This window comes from Heloderma suspectum, chromosome 12 (assembly GCF_057233095.1).
Source record: "Heloderma suspectum isolate Gila_16-S chromosome 12, 16-S_ref, whole genome shotgun sequence".
In the NCBI taxonomy this organism is placed as follows: Eukaryota; Metazoa; Chordata; class Lepidosauria; order Squamata; family Helodermatidae; genus Heloderma; species Heloderma suspectum.
Window position 1 is genome coordinate 34,809,511 of NC_139469.1, and position 20,197 is coordinate 34,829,707.

Consider the following 20,197-nt stretch of genomic DNA (forward strand, 5'->3'; position numbering starts at 1 on the left):
GTTTTATGCAAGCTACCTTGGGGAATCCTTGGGATAGAAATCAAATAATAAATAACAAAGTTTGTGAGGAAACGGAGGCCGCCTTTCACTGTGATAATCTTCTCCTGTGCAGGTCCCACTGACATGAGCAGGAAGCTGGGGCTGCACAAAAGAATGCCTGTCCTCTTGGCTTGCTCCCTTTTGTTTCATTGGAACTTGCAAAAAAGATGTTCCTGGTGGATTGTGTCCACAATCTTATTTTGGTATAAAAAGGGGTATTAAAGGCCTGCAATTAATATAAGAAACTGGGGATATTGTACAAAAATAAACAGGATGTAGACAAACACTTCCAAACAGCAAATTATGTTCTACAAATCAAGAGTTAAGCTTTGATAACATCAGATGAGAAAGCTTCCGTGATTTCTGTGTCTCCATTTTCCAGTTGCTACCATGCCTGCTACCAACGACAGGTGGCCTGAGGAATTTGGTTTTAGGATCAGCGGGAACGGTCCCTGCTATATCTTGGATGTGGAAGAAGGCAGCAGCGCCCAGCTGGCTGGCCTCCAACCGGGAGACCAGATCCTGGAGATAGAAGGGCAGCATGTTTCGTCCATGAACTGTGAGGCTCTTGTTGCCCTGGCGAGGCAGTGCGAGAACGTGCCCCCCAGCATCGGTGTGGTCTCCCGCATCCAGCAGGTGGGCATCAAACCAGGGCACAAGGGACGCTTTGGCTTCACTCTGACGTGCAGTGGAGGCTGCCCCTTGCAGGTGGAGAGCGTGGCCCCTGACTCACCTGCTTCCGAATGTGGGATCAAAGCTGGAGACTATATCCTGGAAGTCAATGGGAGCCCCGTGAAGCTTTATGATCAGGCAGCTGCCATGATCCAGTCCTGCCAGGAACAAGGCCTCCAGTTGGGGCTGCTACGGCTTGGGCGGCTCCAGAGGTGGACCAACACCAATGTGCGGGAATTTGTCCAGAGCGCTGATGCCATCCATCAAGAGAGGAGGCAGAAGGCTCAAGAGTTCAGCAGGAAGGTAAGTCTAGGGAGACTGCCGTGTGTGTGTGTGTGTGTGTGTGTGTGAGGGCCCAGCAGAGTCACAAGCGAACAGCATGGTCCAGGTAAGGTCCAAAAGGAGCAACTGAGAGACAAAAGCAACAAAGGCAGGCTACATGGTCCCAAGACAGGCCAGTGGTTAAATTCTGGGCAGGCAGCCAAAGATCAGAGGGGCCAGAAGCATCACACAGGGGTCTCTATGTCTGTGGAAGGAAGTGGTCACCCAGACTGAGGAGCCAAGTCTGAACCAACAGCCAGGCCCGCCAGGCCCCTAGTGGCTTCCTTGGGGCTGACCAGCTGCCATCTCTGTTCCTGCCATTGTCAGAGAGGCACTGTGGAGCACAAGCCATTGCCTGCCCCTGCAAGCTGCCCTGGGTCCTGCACCTGCTGCCACATTCCCTGGCATGAGGCTGCTGGCACCTTACAGGAGATGAGTAGCAGGCCCAGGTCGTGGAGCACCATTCACACATCTATTTGTGATGTGGTACAGCAGCCTTCCCCAACCTGGTGCCTCTCGGGTGTTTTGGACTTCAACTCCCATCAGCCCCAGCCAGAAAGGCTGATCATCAGGAATGCTGGGAATTGTAATCCCCAAAAATCTGGAGGGCACCAGCTTGTGGAAGGCTGTGGTAGTCTCCACAAGGTGTTCCTAACATGTCAGTCCCTCCACGTGTCGTTCCCCTGCCAGTGTGATTCCTGAGCTGCAGCAGTTAGCGTTCCTGTGAGGGGCTTCCAGGGGGGTGTCTCCATGAGCAATTTACTCCAAGCTGGCCGCATTTGGAGGTCATTAGGGATTTATGACATTGTGGCCATCCAGCAGCAGTCACCCTGGAGCTTATCAGAGAAAACCCGGATTTCCTGAGACGGCTTAAAGTCCGATTCTCTTCCTTACGTCGGGTTCTCCACGGTATAGTTGCTGTGTACCCCAACCCTCATATTTACCTCAGATATGCTAGCTCTGCCCAGGGGTGACCCCAGTCAAGGAGAGTTTCCTGTCCCTGTGTTTCCCAGCACAAACCAGCTAGTGTCATCTCAGGAGTAATTCCCACTGTGGTCAAATGAGGCTTGTCCCCTGAATGCGAGGGAGCCTCTCTTATTCTCAGAGGGGAAAGGGGGCGGGGGAGAGCCTATCTTATAGGTTGAGCAGCCCCTGCCTGTCAGATGATGTTCACTCCAACCTCCCAACCCTACACAGATGTATGTTCTGTGAAGTGACTTTTACTGGTGCGATACATTCGCTTGTGGAGCCCTGTGCAGAGCAAAGCCGGCTCCTTGAAAAATCCCAGTAAGCCATGATTGGCTTCTTCTTCCATCTCCTTCTGTTGTCGTAGAGACACTCCCAGGTGAGAGTGCATTTACAATGTGAAATTGGTGCGGGGCCACTTTTGGTGGCATTAATGTTTGTCATGATAATATTTAGATAGAATTAATTCTATAAGCTGGGGGTGCACAGCCTCTTTGGCCCCGAGGGCCATGTGTGATGCAGGCTCAGGGATCGGGTGCTACACGCACACACACAAGCAATAGCATAGATGCTCACATACATACAGGCATCCCAGTGACCTGTCTGAGGATCTCTGTGGGAGGGAATGGAGAGTATAGACAGTCAGGAAATCACCCAGGGCTGGGGCGGGGGGGGGGGATTTCACATGGGTCAGGGCACCATTGGGGGGTTGGAATAAAGGCCGGGGGGCGGGCATAGGTTGTGCACAGCTGCTGTAAGCAGAAAGTCAGACACCAGTTTTTGTAATGTCCCAGAATTTAATACTTATTTTTAATATCAAATGCTAAAGTTGCATTAAGTTGTGTGTGGTAGCATACAGGCAGACATGAGAAACTTTAATGAAAGTAGTGATTAGTTGAAGTTAAATTAGCAGCCTTTAAAATTAACTTGAGTTAAATTGAATATTTTCACTTTCAAGTAGTTAAAAGATAATTTAAAAAGTGGATAACTAGTTAAAAGTTAAGCGGATCTGTGAAAATTGCGTGAAACATGGTGAATGCCCTATTTTAATTTGAAAATGAAAAATAAGGCTATGAGTGTGTTTCTTTTCCATAAGCCCACAGAAAGACACCGTTTTATTTGGAACTTGCCGTGCTTTACGTGAAGACAATGTTATATTTGCTATAACAATTTACCAATTCCTTTGTGAGATTTTTCTCACCCTCTTCATCTACAGCTGATCTTTGGTTTCTCTGAACAGCAGAAAACACATTCAAATTTTAAGTGTTGCTGCTGTCAGGTTCAGTGTCGTTATGAGGTAATTGTGAAAAAAAAAAACCTCTTTAAATTAGGCCACCATTGGGTAACATTCATAATGTGTTGTTTTTTAAAATAGTCCCTGGGCTATTCTGACGTAAAAAGTTATTCTCAGCGTGTGCTGACAAATATGGAGTTTTGCAGCATGGAATTGTGGAAGGTGGGGGGAGGTGGGGTGGCTTTGAGGACTGGTCTGTCTAAGCTAGGAGGGGGCACACATTTTGAAGGATGAATTTTCACTGGGGGTGACCTCCAAAGACCACTTTTATGTCATGCAAAGAGGAACTAAGTTATAACATACATTTTAAAAACCACATTTATTTCAGTAAAGAAATATAGTGATGATGCATGGATTTTAAAATTAAATGGTGGATTGTTATTTCAGAAAACTTAGTACTACTCTAAAAATGTCCAGGATTTTAAAGGAATTTTTATTACAAAATCCCACTGGCATCAATCTCTGATAGGTTTATAACCTTGTAAATTATGGTGCCCCAAGACTCTGTTGTTTTTGCTGCGGTAGACTAACACGGCTACCTCTCAGGAAGTGGTATATTAAGGATAGCTTATTTATCTACATATCTTCTGGGGCCTCTAAATGTAGCAGCAGAAATGGCTCCCACCCTTACTGGGATCAATGCCTTTCTTTGCCTGTGCTTGTTCCCTTTCCTGCAGCCAATTTGCTGCATTGCTGACTTCTGCAAGTGCACAGAAAATGCCCGCATGAGTTAAGGAGCTCTGGGACTTCTTATTCTTAAGAGACAATATCTCATAGGAATGCACACTACTGTCTCTAAAACAAGGGGTCCTAGAGTTTCAGTGAAAAAAATATTGTTCCATATAGAGTCCTGGAGTGAGACTGTGTTAGGGAAAACTCTAGGGAAGCCAGATTTTTGTTTAACTTTTAACGTACACTTTTTAAACATTTAAAGTTAACCTTTTTTAAGTAGTTAAAGAAATGGCTAACTTTTAACATTACTTTTTAACTAGTTAATTAACTAGTTAATTCCTATTACTGTATTCAGGATATATGTCTATTGTCGCACTGTCATCTTTGGCCAAATAGGAGGATAAAGAAGGCTTTTTCTCCCTCTCCCATAATACTAGAAATCAGGGTTTACCCAATGAAATTGAGTAGCGGGAGATTCAGGACAGATAAAAGGAAATACTATTTCACACAAGGCATCATTAATTTATGGAACTTGCTGCTAAAGAATATGGAGATGGCTGTGGGCTCAGATGGCTTTAAAAGATTAGAAAAATTCATGGAGGGTAAGGCTATTGGTCATGATGGCTGTATGTTATCTCCGGTATGCCCCTGTATACCAATGGCTAGGGAACATGAGCGGGAGTGTGCTGTTGGCCCCATGTCCTGCTTGTAGGCTTCCCAAAGGCATCTACTTGGCCACTATGGGAAGCAGGGTGCTGAACTAGATGGATTCTTGATCTGATCCACTAGGGCTCTTTTTGCATTCTTATGCTCTCAGGTATTGCAGATTTTTGAAACAATTTAAGTGTGAGTGATTTAAACAGTAAGGAACTAATTACTCATCATTTATTGGTAGCTGTCAGATCCACAATAGCTAGGTTTTGGAAGGGATTCGCCTTCCAGGGATTAGATTATTGGTATGCCATGATCTGGCAAATTGCCATAATAGAAAAAAATATCACACAAGTTGAAGATGGCCAGGGGTCAAAGTAAACACGATTCATTTCATGCGATATGGTTTGACTTTATCACATATACGAACAGAATAGAACATTCATATTTCATTCCCTCGCACTATAAAACCCTATGGCTCTTATAAGGAAGAAAATAGATGAAGAGTAATCCTGAGTCTCTCCGATAAAATATCTAGTAGCATTTACAAGAATTACCTGTGACCTCAGTTTACCCATTAAAATATAAATGTATGGTAAGAAGGTGTAATCCTGATGGAATTAGCTTTGTTTTAGTTTTAGTTTTGGTTTTGTTTTATTTTGCATTGCTAATATTACTGAAATTCAATAAAAAAAAAATTGGGGGGAAAAACACTACCGAAACCTGTGAAGAGAGGAGAATATGAACACCACAAACAATGTTATTCTAAACTATGTTGGTGTAATGTTATTTTAAACAACACCTTTCTAAAAAACAATATTCTGTCTCCAGCCATAGAAGAGTCAGAGTGCTTTGCACACATTATAGTAATAATCCTTACAACAACCCTGAAAGGCTGATTTTTCTCCTTCTTTTCCTTCTACTGCGGGGGGAGGGGGTGCATGCGTGTATGCATGTGCGTGCTGAGGCTGAGAGGCTTTCCTGAGACCACCTTCTGAGTTCATGACTTAGGCAAGATGTAAAGAAGGGGCTTCTCAGTTCATAGTCATAAGCCTCTATTCTACATAATACTATACTACAGTGGTTGGCTAGATGGACCCTTGGTCTGATCCAGCATGGCTGTTCATATGTTCTTACGCTATTATCTCTACACCCCACTATTTATATTTTTTCCCTCTACATCCATGTGTACAACATATACCTACAAGCTGAGGGGTATACTTCATGTTTCTCATGAAAGCTTATGCCATTAATACATTTGATTGTCTTTAAGATGCTACAAGACACCTTATTTGCAGCCACAGCCTAACAACATGGCAACCCCACTAGACATATGCTACACCAGCTACCCATCCTTCAATTGTTCAAGTCTAGGGAAGGAGGTGAACATCTCTTAAGAGTGGTGGGATTCCCTTTCCCCCAAATCTAGCATAAAGCTGGCCAGGTCAGAAGTATTTGGAGACACTGGGGATGGCAGAACAAGGAAGGCGGGAAGGAGTGGTGTTGATGATGGATGGGATTAGCCCAGAAGCGGTACAGGTGGGAGGTGCAGGGATGTGGTAGGAATGAGGATATGAAGCAAGCAAAGAAAGGTTATTAATTTTGGAAAGGTTGGGAGAGGACAGGTGGGCCTGGGGCAAGTGGGGGCGGGGAATACTGAGCTATGGCAGAGTGATGTACAGAACTGGGGCTCAGCCAAGGGATCCAAGATGAGGTGGTACAGCCTCCAGCCCTAATACCCTTATGTACCTGCCTGGATATTAAGATCAAGTGGGAATGCCCTCTTGATGGCAGCACATTTGCCCGGGGTTTGATATGCAGCAACCTGAGAGAAGGCATTCTCCAAACAGGACTGCAGAATTCCCTCCTTGCTCATATACCCGCTGTTCCAAGTCTTCCAAGCTTTTGGCACCAGCTGAAGACCCATTTGTTTACCCTGGCTTTTGAGTGCATTTTCCTCTTCTCTTTTGCTGCATTGTGTTAACTCTTTTCTGTTACTGTGCTTCCCTGTTTGATTATGTTTGGGGGCAATATTGTATTATTTTATTGTGTTTTTTTGCTTGTACCCAGCTTTGGGATTACTTTATAATTAAAAGTGGGTAAGAAATGTCTTAAATAAACCCCTTAGCCCTAGTTCTATCCAGCACAGATTAAAGCGTCCTTTGCTATGAATAGAGAAATAAATAAGTATATTGATTTATATATTTGAATTATTTATTTACTTGACAGCTCCCTGAGCAACTTACAGACGTCAAAACCAAGACAGTCTGTGGTCACAGGCTTACAAACTAAAATATATGACACAAACAGAAAGGGGATTGGGTGGGAAGAGGAAAACTTTGCAACTAGTTCTTAGTTACAAAGTTTTAATAATGACCAGCTGAAGTGCATACAGTTCAAGGAGAGGAGGGAGGGCCCTAAGAACATAAGAAAAGCCCTGATGCTGGATCAGACCAAGGGCCCATCTAGTCCAGCATTCTATTCACACAGTGGCCAACCAGCTGTCGACTGGGAGCCCACAAGCAGGACATGGGTGCAACAGCACCCTCCCACCCATATTCCCCAGCAACTGGTGTACATATGCTCACTGCCTCTGGTTCTGGAGGTAGCACATAGCCGTCAGGACTAGTAGCCATTGATAAACTTCTCCAGGAATTTGTCTAACCCACTTTTTAAAGCCATCCAAATTGGTGGCCATCACTACATCCTGTGGTGCAGGTTCCATAGTTTAACTATGCACTGTGTAAAGAAGTACTTCCTTTTATCTGTCCCGAATCTCCCACCAATCAGCTTCATAGGATGACCCCGGGTTCTAGTATTATGGGAGAGGGAGAAAAAATGTCTCCCTATCCACTTTCTCCACACCATACTTAATTTTGTAGACCTCTATCATGTCTCCCTTTACCCACCCTTTTTCTAAGCTAAACAAGCCCAGCTGTTGAAACCTTCCCTTGTAAGGGAGATGCTCCAGCCTCTTGATCATTTTAGTTGCCCTTTTCTGCACTTTTTCCAGCTCTACAATATCTTTTTTTAAGTGTGGTGACCAGAACTGGACACAGTATTCCAAGTGTGGCCGCACCATAGATTTGTATAGGGGCAGTGTGATATTGGCCGTTGTATTCTCAGTTCCTTTTCTAATTATGCCTGACATGGAGTTTGCCTTTTTTACAGCAGTTGCACACTGTGGGAGTGTTTCTACCAGCGATTTACTCCGAGCCAGCTGCATGTGGAGGTCGTTAGGGACAGATGACGTCGTGGCTATCCAGCAGCCACGAGCTTATCAGGGAAAAACCGGATTTCCGGAGACTGCTTAAAGTCCGAGTCTTTTACTCAAGTCGGGTTCTCCCCGGTACAGTTGTTGTATGCCCCAACCCCCGCACTTAGCTCGGGAATGCTAGCCGTGCCCAGGGGCATGCCTTTCCCCGTGACCCCAGTCAAGGGTTGTTTCCTCCCATTGTGCTGAATGAGGCTTGCCCTCTCAATGACCACAAAAATAACAGAGAAGCCCCTCAATTGACACGGCACATATCACAGCCCAATTCCTTAAGTGTGATTAAGGGTGATCTCAAGGCTCCGATTCATTGCTTTAGGAAGTAACTACTTCACAGCTTCCATTTAGAGATCCTGTGCATTAAAATGGGAGCTGGTTTCCATCTCTTTCTCACAACAAACCCATTAGTGTCCCCTCAGAAGTAACTCCCATTGTGGTCAGTGAGGTCCTGTGGGGTTAAAATGGGGGCTGGTTTCCATCTTTGTGTTCTCCCTCCCCTGTTTTCTAGCACAAGTATGTGTGTATCTACGTCGAAGTAACTCCCACTGTGCTCAGTGAGGCTTGCTCCTGAAATGCAGGTGCATCTGGACTTTCAGGGGAAAAGAGAAAGGGTGGGAGAGGGGGGAAGCCTCTCTTATTGGTGGAGCAGCCCCTGCCAGTCAGATGACGTTCACTCCCACCGCCACCAGGCAGTATGTTCTGTGAAGCGATTTTTACTGGTCCAGAGAATCTGCTCATGCGGCCCTGTGCACAGCAAAGCTGATTCCTTTTTAAAAATCCGGTACTCCTCCATTTGCTTCTCCTTCCGTTGTCATGGAAACACAGCCTGGGCTGACATTTTCATCAAGCTGTCCACCACAATCCCAAGATCTCTTTGCTACTCAGATCCCAGGTTATATTTGAAGTTGGAATGTTTTGCCCCAACGTGCATCACTTTACACTTGCTCACATTGAACAGCATTTGCCATTTGGATGCCCATTCTCCCAGTTTGGAGAGATCCTTTTGGAGCTCCTCACAATCCCTTTTTGTTTTAACCACCCTAAATAGTTTGGTGTCATTGGAAAACTTGGCCACTTCCCAGCTTACTCCTAATTCCAGATTATTTATGAACAAGTTCAAAAGCATTGGTCCCAATACAGATCCCTGTGGGACCCCACTATTTACTTTTCTCCCTTGGGAGAATTTACCATTTATTCCTAATCTCTGCTTTCTGTTCTTTAACCAGTTACTGATCCATAAGAGGACCTCTCTTCTTATTCCATGACTGCGGTGTTTGCTCAGGAGTTGTTGGTGAGAGACTTTGTCATTCTCTCCCTCTGCTGTAAGCTCAATGTCACTGCTGGTGACAGCTGAAGGAGGGAGAAACCTGCTAGAGGTGGCCTCTCAGCATTGCTTAGAGGCTTGGCAATAGGCAGTGGATCTCATAGTATGTTCTGGATGGAAACTGGAAGCATTTAGATATGTGTAGTAGTCAGTGGGTTTCCAGCACAAGGCGGTTCTTACATTCCATTGTGTATTTTCACAGTAGTGTCCAGAAAGTGAATCTGTTGAATGGACTGGTCCAGGCTCAGGTTGATGGTGGGGTGAAGGTTATTGAAGTCCTAATGGAATTTCTCCGGAGCCTCCTGTCTATGGATACAGAAGATGAAGATACCATCAGTGTATCTCAGGTAGAGGAGAGGCCTTGGGGACAGGAGTTGAGGAAGGAAGCCTTTTTCTAAGTCAGCCATGACTATGTTGGCACAATGTGGAGTTATGCGAGTACCCATGGCAGTGCCATTGGCCTGGGGATGTCCTCGAAAATACTTGTGGGTGATGATAAAGTCAGAGCATGCTGGGTCAGACCAAAAGCCTATCCAGTCCAGGATTCCGTTTCCACCGTGGCTGTCAGGGTGGAAACTGAGCCCATAGAGCCCCAGAGCAGTTCTGATTCTGAGGAGGAACAGCAATCCGTGGGAGAGGAGCTCACTCATCTCTCACAAGCACAGCAGCTGGCAGAGATTCCTCCTGCCAGCATTCCTGGGATAGATAGTGATCCTGGCAGTGACAGAGCGCTGGAGGGGGGCTTGCTGGACGCTCGGCGCAGACGCAGGGAGCGGCGACAGATGGAGGATGTAGAAAGGAGGCGTAGGGCTCTCTTGGCTACGGTCAGGAGAGCAAACAACGGTCACATCCTGAGGACCCAAAGGAAAGAGGGAGGATTTCTCCCTAACCCATAAGTTCAGGGTCTTCCCGTGGTTCTCCTTCAAACGGGGACCAACTGCCTTACCTGGAGCTTAGGCTACTCTGCTATCTTTCCCAGTGCTGTTCCTTGCTTTGTCGCTAGTGATTAGTATCTGAAAGAGCCATAAAGTAATAAAGGAATAAAGTCTTGGAAAGAATTCCTCATCGTCTGTGTCCTGAGTTGGCTATTGGTGGGGACTGCAAGTGGCAGCTAGGGCACTCCTGACAGTGGCCAACCAGCTGCCTGTGGTAAGCCCATAAGTGGAGACATGAGTGCAAGGCATGGCCGTAGCATCATCAGGAATAATATTCCTGATGCTCGTAGTTCCTCTGTGAGAGATATTGTTGTATTGCGCCTAAACATCCCCGATTGCCAGGATGGTGTACTCTGGGAGATTGTTGGAGGCTGAGAGGCAACTCTCCAACATCACATTTTACAGGCTTCTCTCCTCGGGATCCCACTGAGGACTACTAAAAGGAATTCAACAGCCTGATGTAAAAATTTCCTTCAGATGTGCAGGAGCAGATCAGCACAGACATAGCCCAGGACTTCAACCAGGGTTCTTCTATCTACTACCCAAAATACGCAAATCAGCCAGGCCCGGTCACCCCATCACTTTGGTATTGGCATTATCACAGTAGTGGTGTCTGGATATACATTCCCATTCTCAGGCCCTGTGCCACCAGCTCCCCAAGTTACTTGTGGGACACTGTGGATTTCCTGAGGAAACTACAGTCCATTGGTAAACTTCCCAGAGCTCACCATCCTAGCAACTATACACCCTTCCTCTATGCAGCTCTAGATGTGCAAAGGAATGGACCTGTCCCTGGATCAAACCCTGACAGTGCTTCCTGCCCTGATAGTTATGCTGAGTGCCATGGGTTCTAAAGCTGAAGCCCTCTGTTGATGTGTTGCATTCTGGTAAATAACTTGCTTCAGAATTATATTCTGTTTTATTCCGTGCTAACAAACAGGCCCGGCTTTGCATGGGTTGGAATAGCCCTTAGTCTGATACAGCGAAGCTGTCGAGCAACCTTACACAGCTGTCAGGGTTGGACACATTGAGCCTGCCCTGCCTGAATGAAACCACGTCTGCTGGCACCTGTAGGCACAGCCCCTGCCATGCGGCACCCCTGTAGCCCCCTGAGGTAGGGGTCTGCCCACTCCATCCCCCCGAGGAAGGCAGCCGCATAATTGTGCTTCAGCCTGCGAATCCGCCCTGGCCTCAAACTGTGTTCACGGCAAAGCGATGGGCTGGTTTGGGAAGTCTGCCACCTAGTGACTGAAGTTGGTACTGCAGGCTTCAAACGCACAGACACATTACGATTAATGAATGCATTTTAAAAACCAAATAATCCAGAGGTGCACACCCCTACATTCCCCTTAGTATCTGTGCCGAGTTTCAGGTGTCTGGGTTTCATGGTCTTGGAGCTATAATGCTGACAGACACACACATCCTCTTTTGTTGATTGATGGAGATAGATTGATGCATGTATTTGGTTGTTTCCTAACACTTGTTGTTGTTGTTGTAATCCTCTTCATACTGCTTGGGAAATTCAGAGTTCTGCCTCCGTCCTTGGTGCCTAGACTGCTGATGCCATTCAGGGCTACCGGGGGGGGGAGCAACTGGGGCCATCTGACCCAGCCCCCCTCAAAGCAAGGGGCCCCCTTCCTCTGTCCTGTGCATACTGCTGGCCATGGCCCCGCCACATTGCTCCCCGGAGTCTCCACATACATGGGCAGGGCCCCCAACATCGCTCTGACCTCAAGCCCCATAAACCCTCTGGGCAGCCCTGATGCCACAGCTAAACTCGGAATGCCTTGTATGTTGACTTGTTTGCCTAGAGGCCGTGGCAGTGAGGACAAGACTAGAGGATTCCTTCCTCAGGTATCCCTCATCATCGCCTGTTGCACTTAGCAATGTGAGTAGACTTCAGCAGGTGTTGAAACAGAATGGTAACTTCCCTTGGATCAGGTCCCTGAACTGAAGGAACTTGTGTGCTTATGACAGAGGCCTTTCTGGCTCTCAAGACACAGTGGTGGAGTTTATCCTTCAGTGGATAAAACCCACTTCTCCCCTTCTCAGTCCTTCAAAGAATAATTTCCTCCCAATCAACATGAGGGATGGGAAGGAGGCCAGGCGCACTGTCACTGCTCCAGATGTAGTAACCTTGAAATGTCTGGTGCCTCAGGAGGACTTCAATCCTCATCATGTGATAGAGCTTTGAAACCACTGTGTACCATGTGGTTTCAGGATATAGGTCACAAAAGCCTGTGATAATTGACTTTGGAGAGCATCAAAGTGGGACGGGCACCAGGGGGCTGGAAATGAGCCCCTTTCTTCTGTGTGCTGGCATGCTGCGCATCTCACTCCAGTTTCTGTCACCTGTCTGACATTGCTGCTGGATTGCAGGCATGGGAAAACCTGCTGTCCTCTTGATAGCCCATGGGAGAGGCCTGTGGAGGGTCCAAATGGTGAGTTCACACAGTGTTTGCAAGTGTCAGCATGGAGGGATTGACTTTGCTAAAGCCAGGGTGCCACAGAGTGAGAGCTCTCTCCTGTGATGCGCATGCGCAGTTCTCCTAGTGTTGCTTGTGTGCTCCAAAGTATCTCCAAATATGGGGAAGCAGGCCTTTGCCAAGGAAGAAATCACAATCCACCATTGCTTCTGGCCATCCTGTAGAAAAGGGAGAGGGGAACCAGGGTTCCCACCCTGGTGTGGATCCAAGTAGGGCTGTCAACCCTAGTTTGTTGACATTTTATTGATGTTTAACTCTCTTTTAGCTTTTGCAAACTGCTCTGATAATTGTATGTTGAAGGGTGGTATAAACAATCTGATAGATATCAAACTTTTGAGCTGGCCTCTGTAGCTGTCCCTTTAACAGCACTTTGATCTGAAGCAATGAGCAAGTTGAGCTCAGGCTAAGCCAGGTTTATTTTGGAGCCACTTGAGAACCCTCTACCCAACTGTAGGGGCTGAGTCAGCTCATCTAGGGGAAGGGGAGGGGAGTGGGCCTGTTTGTAAGGAATGGAGAAGAATATGGGAAGTGGAAAAGGTATGCAAGATCATTTCATGGTGATTAATCAACAAGGTTCAACTGCTGTTCAATACTTACCATGAAATGAGCACTTATGTTCTTGTAGGGGAACGGAAGTGTCGGTGATTTAAAACTGCATATTTGATTTTGAGTATGGTGTAAATTCGGTCCCGTTTAACCTCAGAACCTGCACCAAATGGGTCCGAAGCACCCCAGTGGGTAACCAAGCTAATTCCAATGGACAAACATCACTACAGACAAAAGTGTAGCTTGAAATCTATTCAAGGCTTTATTTCAGAAAAATACTAAATAAAGAAAGTGGCATGGTGGTTATATGAGTGTTGGAAACTTTATAATTACAGGGAAAGAGAATACAACAAAAATAGAAGATTAATCAAAAGGATTGCAATTGCCAAAGCTGGTATTATGAACTTGGCCAATAAGATAACGGCTTGAGCTTCTAACATTGTTATGACCCCTCTTTCCAACTTTCTTTTGTTTACTACTTGCGGTTCAAAGTTAAACTAGAACAACCTAAACTAAGTGTTAACCCTCCCGCTTCTTACTTGAATAATGGCTACGCTAAAGCATTACTAAGTTCCTCTAGGCATATGAAGAATAGAGATAGGAGTTAGAGTGAACAGAAAACCCAAGACCTAGAAATAATTCCATATGCCACCTCTGAAGATGGGATTCCGAGCTCCCATTACCTGGGCTTTTATACCCCTGCTCTGGTCAAAGGTGGGGCCCAAGGAGCAATGAGAAGATCGGCTTCCAACAGAAATGGGGTGCACGTGGTTAGAGCATTTGCCCACCAATCAGAAGCAAGGTGTCTCATCTATCTCCCACAATTTCATGTGTCTGGGGAACGTGTCTGGCACTATTACAAATGGGTTACTTTGAAATGTCCCAAAATATGACCCAAAGTCTGCCATCTGGGCATGTTATCTTGACTGATGCATTTCTCTTTGGTATATCTTCTTTGAACTCCTGGTCATCTTTGGCCATTTTTGGTCATATCCGCCCAAACACCACCTCCTAGTTGTCGCTCGTGCTCAGGGCTACACTTCCCCGCCCAACTAGCATTGAGTAAGGACATGCTGTTATCAGCAGGTGTACACCATGAGATGTCAAAACAGTACTTTTCCTCCTCTCAGGAGGCATCTGAGCATGCTCAGTTCTGCTGTTCATCTCATTTAGACACTCTGCCAGCACATCGTGGCCTTGAGCAAGCTCTGTGAAGCCGCTTATAAAGACAGCTGCATTCCCCCCCCCCCCGCCCTTCTTCAAAGACAGTCCTGCAAAATCTCAGAGTCTCAGTTAGTGAAATAACATCATTTAGCATAGAATCAAACTTCATGGTCTTCTCGCCCAGGGATCAAGAGTCTGGAATATAAAGCTGGTTACAAATCTGGGCTCTTCTAGGGGCTCTTCTTAGAGGCCTTCTTGTAGGCCTCCCCCAGATCAAATCAGCCATCTTCAATCTTTGTTAACCCTTTTAGTTCCAGATTAACATATAGAACCATGGGGTGCATGATCATTATCTCTGATTAATTCAGAATAAAAGGGTGAAGACATTGCTGATGGCACTGGGGACACAGCGGGGACCTTGTGGGGTGCATATAAAGACTGGTTTTTAAAAAATGATTTAACGAGCATTTCCCAAAGTAATTTGGACACAGAACACTTTTGTGCTTGAAATATATTTGCAGAACCCATAAATGCTAATCCAGGGGACCCAAGGGGGGTATGAAATACCCCTGAGATACAGTGGGTTGGGGAAATTTTGGAGCAAAATAGAGGAAATTAAACCTATTTTCATACTCCAAAATTGCCACACATAATGCTAAAAAATAGGTCTGAATTTTGGTCTTAAAAAAAGTTATGTGGGGATGATTTATATTTTACAAAGAACAAATAAGAGGGCAGAATGAAGGAAAATTATTTGAATGAACAACTGTTCTTCTGATTAATGGAATTAATTTGTAGAGCCTAGAGCTGCGTCCAAGCCCTAAAAATTAATTCACAGAGCCTAGAGCCTTCAAATTAAATTTACAGAACTTAGAGCTGTACCCAAGTTGTAAAAATAATAATAAAATTCCCTACTTTCTGTCTGCTGCTGCTGTCTGCTGAGGGTCTGGAAGGATTCAAGTTGGCTGCCAGACTTGCAGCCCCCCCCCCCAATTCAGAAATAAAAATTAAACATACGCACACACAGAAACTCTGCTCAGTTTTCTGCAGAAGGGACTGAGGCTTGGCTCCATCTGTGAGTCTATGTACTGAGTCCAGGCTCTGGCTGCATGCACCAGCCATGTGATGTAGATGCTGTGGTCTGATAGAGCTGTGTGTTCTCAAGGTTGCCTGTCCTGAGGGGGGTGGGGGTTGTTCTGTGTTTCATATTTTAAAGGGGAAAATATAGCTATCATCAAAATTTCCTCACAGAACCCCTAGTCACATCATGTGGAAGTGGAACACTGTTTGGGAAATGACTGGATTTAAGGCCTCTCTGCTGCCTTCCCCTGGGGAGCACTAGAACTCCCCCCCCCCCACGCATTAGAATAGACCAGTAACGGAGCAGAGCCTCTCCACGCAATCAACCAAAGTATGACCTTTGGCACATGGTATTCTTAGCAGGATAAGCCAGAGCAATTACTGGTCCAGTGGCCAAGAGCACAACATCCCGTCTTCTTGTGGTGTGATGGGGTTGGCCAGCCGTGCTGCTCTTTGCTGCCCCTGCCCCCTTGCCATCCCCCAGAACAACACACACCTGATGGAGCAGATTCTAGTCCATATTACATCTTCTGCTGTAATAAGGTTGTCCATCTTTACGGTGCCACAGGATGGCTGTTACTGCTGCAACAGGCTGACATGGCTCCCCCCCGGAAATTCTAGGGCTGTCACATTCACCCTGAGAAGACAGAATATTTGTGAAGAACAACCCTAAGACTAAAAAAGAACAAAAGTAAGGATGCATAACATGGAACATATGATGGCGTTAGGGAGCTTGCTACCTTTTGAAAAGTTGGTATGTTTCTAAGGCACTTGTAGGGTTGCGCAACAATGAACTTGTTGTTGTTCAGTCGTTCAGTCGTGTCCGACTCTTCGTGACCCCATGTATCATAGCACGCCAGGCCTTCCTGTCCTGCGTTCTCTCCCGGAGCGTGCTCAAGTCCATATTCATTGCTAAGAATTGGGGGAAATATAACCATTCAAGGACATCACAAAAGTTCACAGAATGGATAGGAGGTGGGCTGGAGGCAGACCATATGTACATGGCATTATTTCTGTCAGAAAGACACAGGCAGTAAGTTCCAGTATTTCCCATTTTGTTGTTTCATTTGCAGGTGCAAGAGATCCTGGGTGACCAGCCAGAAGTAAAAGAGAAGATGTTCATGATCCTAAAGCAGTACGCTGCAGAGAGGAAGGTTGATTACTTGGCTTATGCCCTTTCAATGATTCTCACCAAGGACTCCCACCAGCTTCTCATAGAAAATATCAGGTACTGGTAGCCCTTCCATGGTATCTTTTTCTCATGGACCACCTGCCCGCTGCATAAGTATGTGTGATGTGGAAGGCAGCGGTGTTTGAATAGCAAGGTGGCCTTCTAATGGCACATCCACTCTCTTCCTGGCATGGCTTGTCCTTGTTTCCATCTTGCATCTCTTCATGTTTCCCCTCCCCCTATGCACCCCTCCCCCTTGGGACTGCCAGGTGGCTTTGGGGTTGGGTTGGTATTTTTTTTTTAATGAGAACTCTGCACATAGATGGCAGTGCAATCTGACTGAGGCATGGGAAACAAAGAGTAGGAGATGGGGGAGGTTGAGACTGCAAAATATCTAGGAATGTGGTAAGTCAAGGGAAAAAGGGGAATCTGTAAGGATATTGGGAGAGGTGGTGGAATGTTGGTATGGGCATATTCAGATTACATGTATGGGAGAAGCAGCAGCATGAGGGATCCTGTCCTAAAGAACATTATTGACATTCCAGTGTAGTTAGGACCTACTGTGAGGATCTGCCAAGGCCAGATCCAGAAACCCAAAGACCTGTGAACTGCTCTCTCATCTAGTGAGCCCCTGGGCTGGCATTTGGGTTCAGTTGGTTAGCCACCGAGAGTACATTTTAGAGTGTCCCTTGGGTAGTCAAGGGTTACTAGTGACCCCACTACCCAAGCCAGCTATTGGCTTCCCTGACTGATCTGGAAAGGCTTCTGGGTCAGGCCAAGAGATTATCTGGACAACTACAGTTTCCACTCTGTCAGGCTCATGGCTTGCTCTTGCTCTGCGGCTGGCTGTGACACCTGCTTAATGAAATGCTGAACCTAATGCCAAGAAATCCAAAAGATTCCTCTTCTGGAATGTGGTTCCCCATGGAGAACATGCTTCCAGTTCCTCCTCTGGTGTGTTGTTCCTGATGGAGAACACACTTCCAGTTCCTCTTCTGGAGTGTGGTTCCCTCTGTTGTTGTTCAGTCGGTCAATCGTGTCCGACTCTTTGTGACCCCATGGACCATAGCACGCCAGGCCTTCCTGTCCTGCGCTCTCTCCCGGAGTGTGCTCAAGTTCAAATTCATTGCATCGGTGATGCTATCTAGCCATCTCATCCTCTGTCATCCCCATCTCCTTTTGCCTTCAGTCTTTCCCAGCATCAGGGTCTTTTCCAGAGAGTTTTCTCTTCGCATTAGGTGGCCAAAATATTTGAGCTTCAGCTTCAGTATCTGTCCTTCCAATGAGCACTCAGGGTTGATTTCCTTTAGGATTGACTGAGTTGACCTCCTTGCAGTCCAGGGGACTCGTAAGAGTCTTCTCCAGCACCACAGTTCGAAAGCATCTATTCTCTGGCGCTCAGCCTTCCGTATAGTCCAGCTCTCACAGTCATACATTACTACTGGGAAAACCATAGCTTTGATTAGACGGACCTTTGTCGGCAAGGTGATGTCTGTGCTTCTTACTATGCTGTCTAGGTTTGCCATAGCTTTCCTCCCAAGGAGCAAGCGTCTTTTAATTTCATGGCTACAGTCACCGTCTGCGGTGATCTTGGAGCCCAAGAAAGTAAAATCTGTCACTGCTTCCATTTCTTCCCCTTCTATATGCCAGGAAGTGATGGGGCCAGATGTCATGATCTTCGTTTTTTTAATGTTGAGTTTCAAACCAGCTTTTGCACTCTCCTCTTTCACCCTCAACAAGAGGCTCTTTAGTTCCTCTTCGCTTTCTGCCATTAGGGTGGTATCGTCTGCATATCGGAGGTTGTTGATAATTCTCCCGGCAATCTTAATTCCGACCTGTGATTCATCCGAGCCGGCGTTTCTCATGATGTACTCTGCATATAAGTTAAATAAGCAGGGTGACAATATGCAGCCTTGTTGTACTCCTTTCCCAATTTTGAACCACTCGGTTGTTCCATGTCTGGTTCTTACTGTTGTTTCTTGACCCTCGTACAGGTTTCTCAGGAGACAGGTAAGGTGGTCTGGTACTCCCATCACTTTAAGAATTTGCCACATTTTGTTGTGATCCACACAATCAAAGGCTTTAGCGTAGTCAATGAAGCAGAAATAGATGTTTTTCTGGAATTCTCCTGCTTTCTCCATGATCCAGCGAACGTTGGCGATTTGATCTCTAGTTCCTCTGCCTCTTCGAAACCCAGCTTGTACTTCCGGTAGTTCTAAGTTCGCATACTGCTGAAGCCTAGCTTGTAGGATTTTGAGCATCACCTTGCTGGCATGTGAAATCAGCGCAATTGTGCGGTAGTTTGAACACTCTTTGGCGTTGCCCTTCTTTGGAATTGGAATGTAAACTGACCTTTTCCAGTCTTGCGGCCATTGTTGAGTGTTCCAAATTTGTTGGCATATTGAATGCAGCACTTTAACAGCATCATCTTTTAGGATTTTAAATAGCTCAGCTGGAATACTGTCATCTCCGCTAGCTTTGTTGTTACTAATGCTTCCTAAGGCCCACTTGACTTCACTCTCGAGGATGTCCGGCTCCAGGTCAGTGACCGTACTATCATGGCTATCAGGGACATTAAGATCTTTCCTGTATAGTTCTTCTGTGTATTCTTTCCACCTCTTCTTAATCTCATCTGCTTCTGTTAGGTCCCTGCCTTTTTTGTCCTTTGTCATGCCCGTCTTTGCACAAAACGTTCCCTTGAGATCTCCAATTTTCTTGAAGAGATCTCTAGTCTTTCCCATTCTGTTGTTTTCCTTGATTTCTTTGCATTGTTCATTTAAGAAGGCCTTCTTGTCTCTCCTTGCTATTCTCTGGAACTCTGCATTCAGTTGGATATATCTTCCCCTTTCTCCCTTGCTTTTCGTTTCCCTTCTTTCCTCAGCTACTTGCAAAGCCTCATCAGACAGCCACTTGGCTTTCTTGCATTTCTTTTTCTTTGGGATGGATTGAGTTGCTGCCTCCTGAACAATGTTACGGACCTCCGTCCAGAGTTCCTCAGGCACTCTGTCTATCAGGTCTAATCCCTTAAATCTATTCGTCACCTCCACTGTATATTCATAAGGGATATGATTTAGGTCATACCTGAATGGTTTAGTGGTTTTCCCTACATTCTTCCATTTAAGCTGAAATTTTGCAACAAGAAACTCATGATCTGAGCCACAGTCAGCTCCAGGTCTTGTTTTTACTGACTGTATAGAGCTTCTCCATCTTTGGCTGCAAAGGACATAATCAATCTGATTTCAATATTGACCATCTGGTCATGTCCATGTGTAGAGTTGCCTCTTGTGCTGTTGGAAAAGAGTGTTTGCTATGATCAGCGTGTTCTCTTGGCAAAACTCTTATTAGCTTTTGTCCTGCTTCATTTTGTACACCAAGGCCATGCCTGCCTGTTATCCCGGTGATTTCTTGACTTCCTACTTTAGCATTCCAATCCCCTATGATGAAGAGGACATCTTTTTTTGGTGTTAGTTCTAGAAGGTGTTGTAGGTCTTCATAGAATCGATCAACCTCAGCTTCTTCGGCATCAGTGGTTGGGGCATAGACTTGAATTACTGTGATGTTGAATGGTTTGCCTTGGATTCGTACTGAGATCATTCTATCGTTTT

At 45.9% G+C, this 20,197-nt stretch overlaps 1 protein-coding gene across 1 annotated transcript in view; it reads left to right on the plus strand.

The window, feature by feature from the left end:
• The first annotated feature begins 429 nt into the window (after positions 1 to 429).
• The window catches only part of GRID2IP (Grid2 interacting protein), a 76,666-nt gene continuing 56,898 nt past the window's right edge, over positions 430 to 20,197 (plus strand). Inside the window, 4 exon segments of the mRNA XM_084817887.1 lie at positions 430 to 657; positions 660 to 675; positions 797 to 1,014; positions 16,495 to 16,649. Of these exon segments, the coding sequence (XP_084674013.1) occupies positions 430 to 657; positions 660 to 675; positions 797 to 1,014; positions 16,495 to 16,649 (617 nt within the window).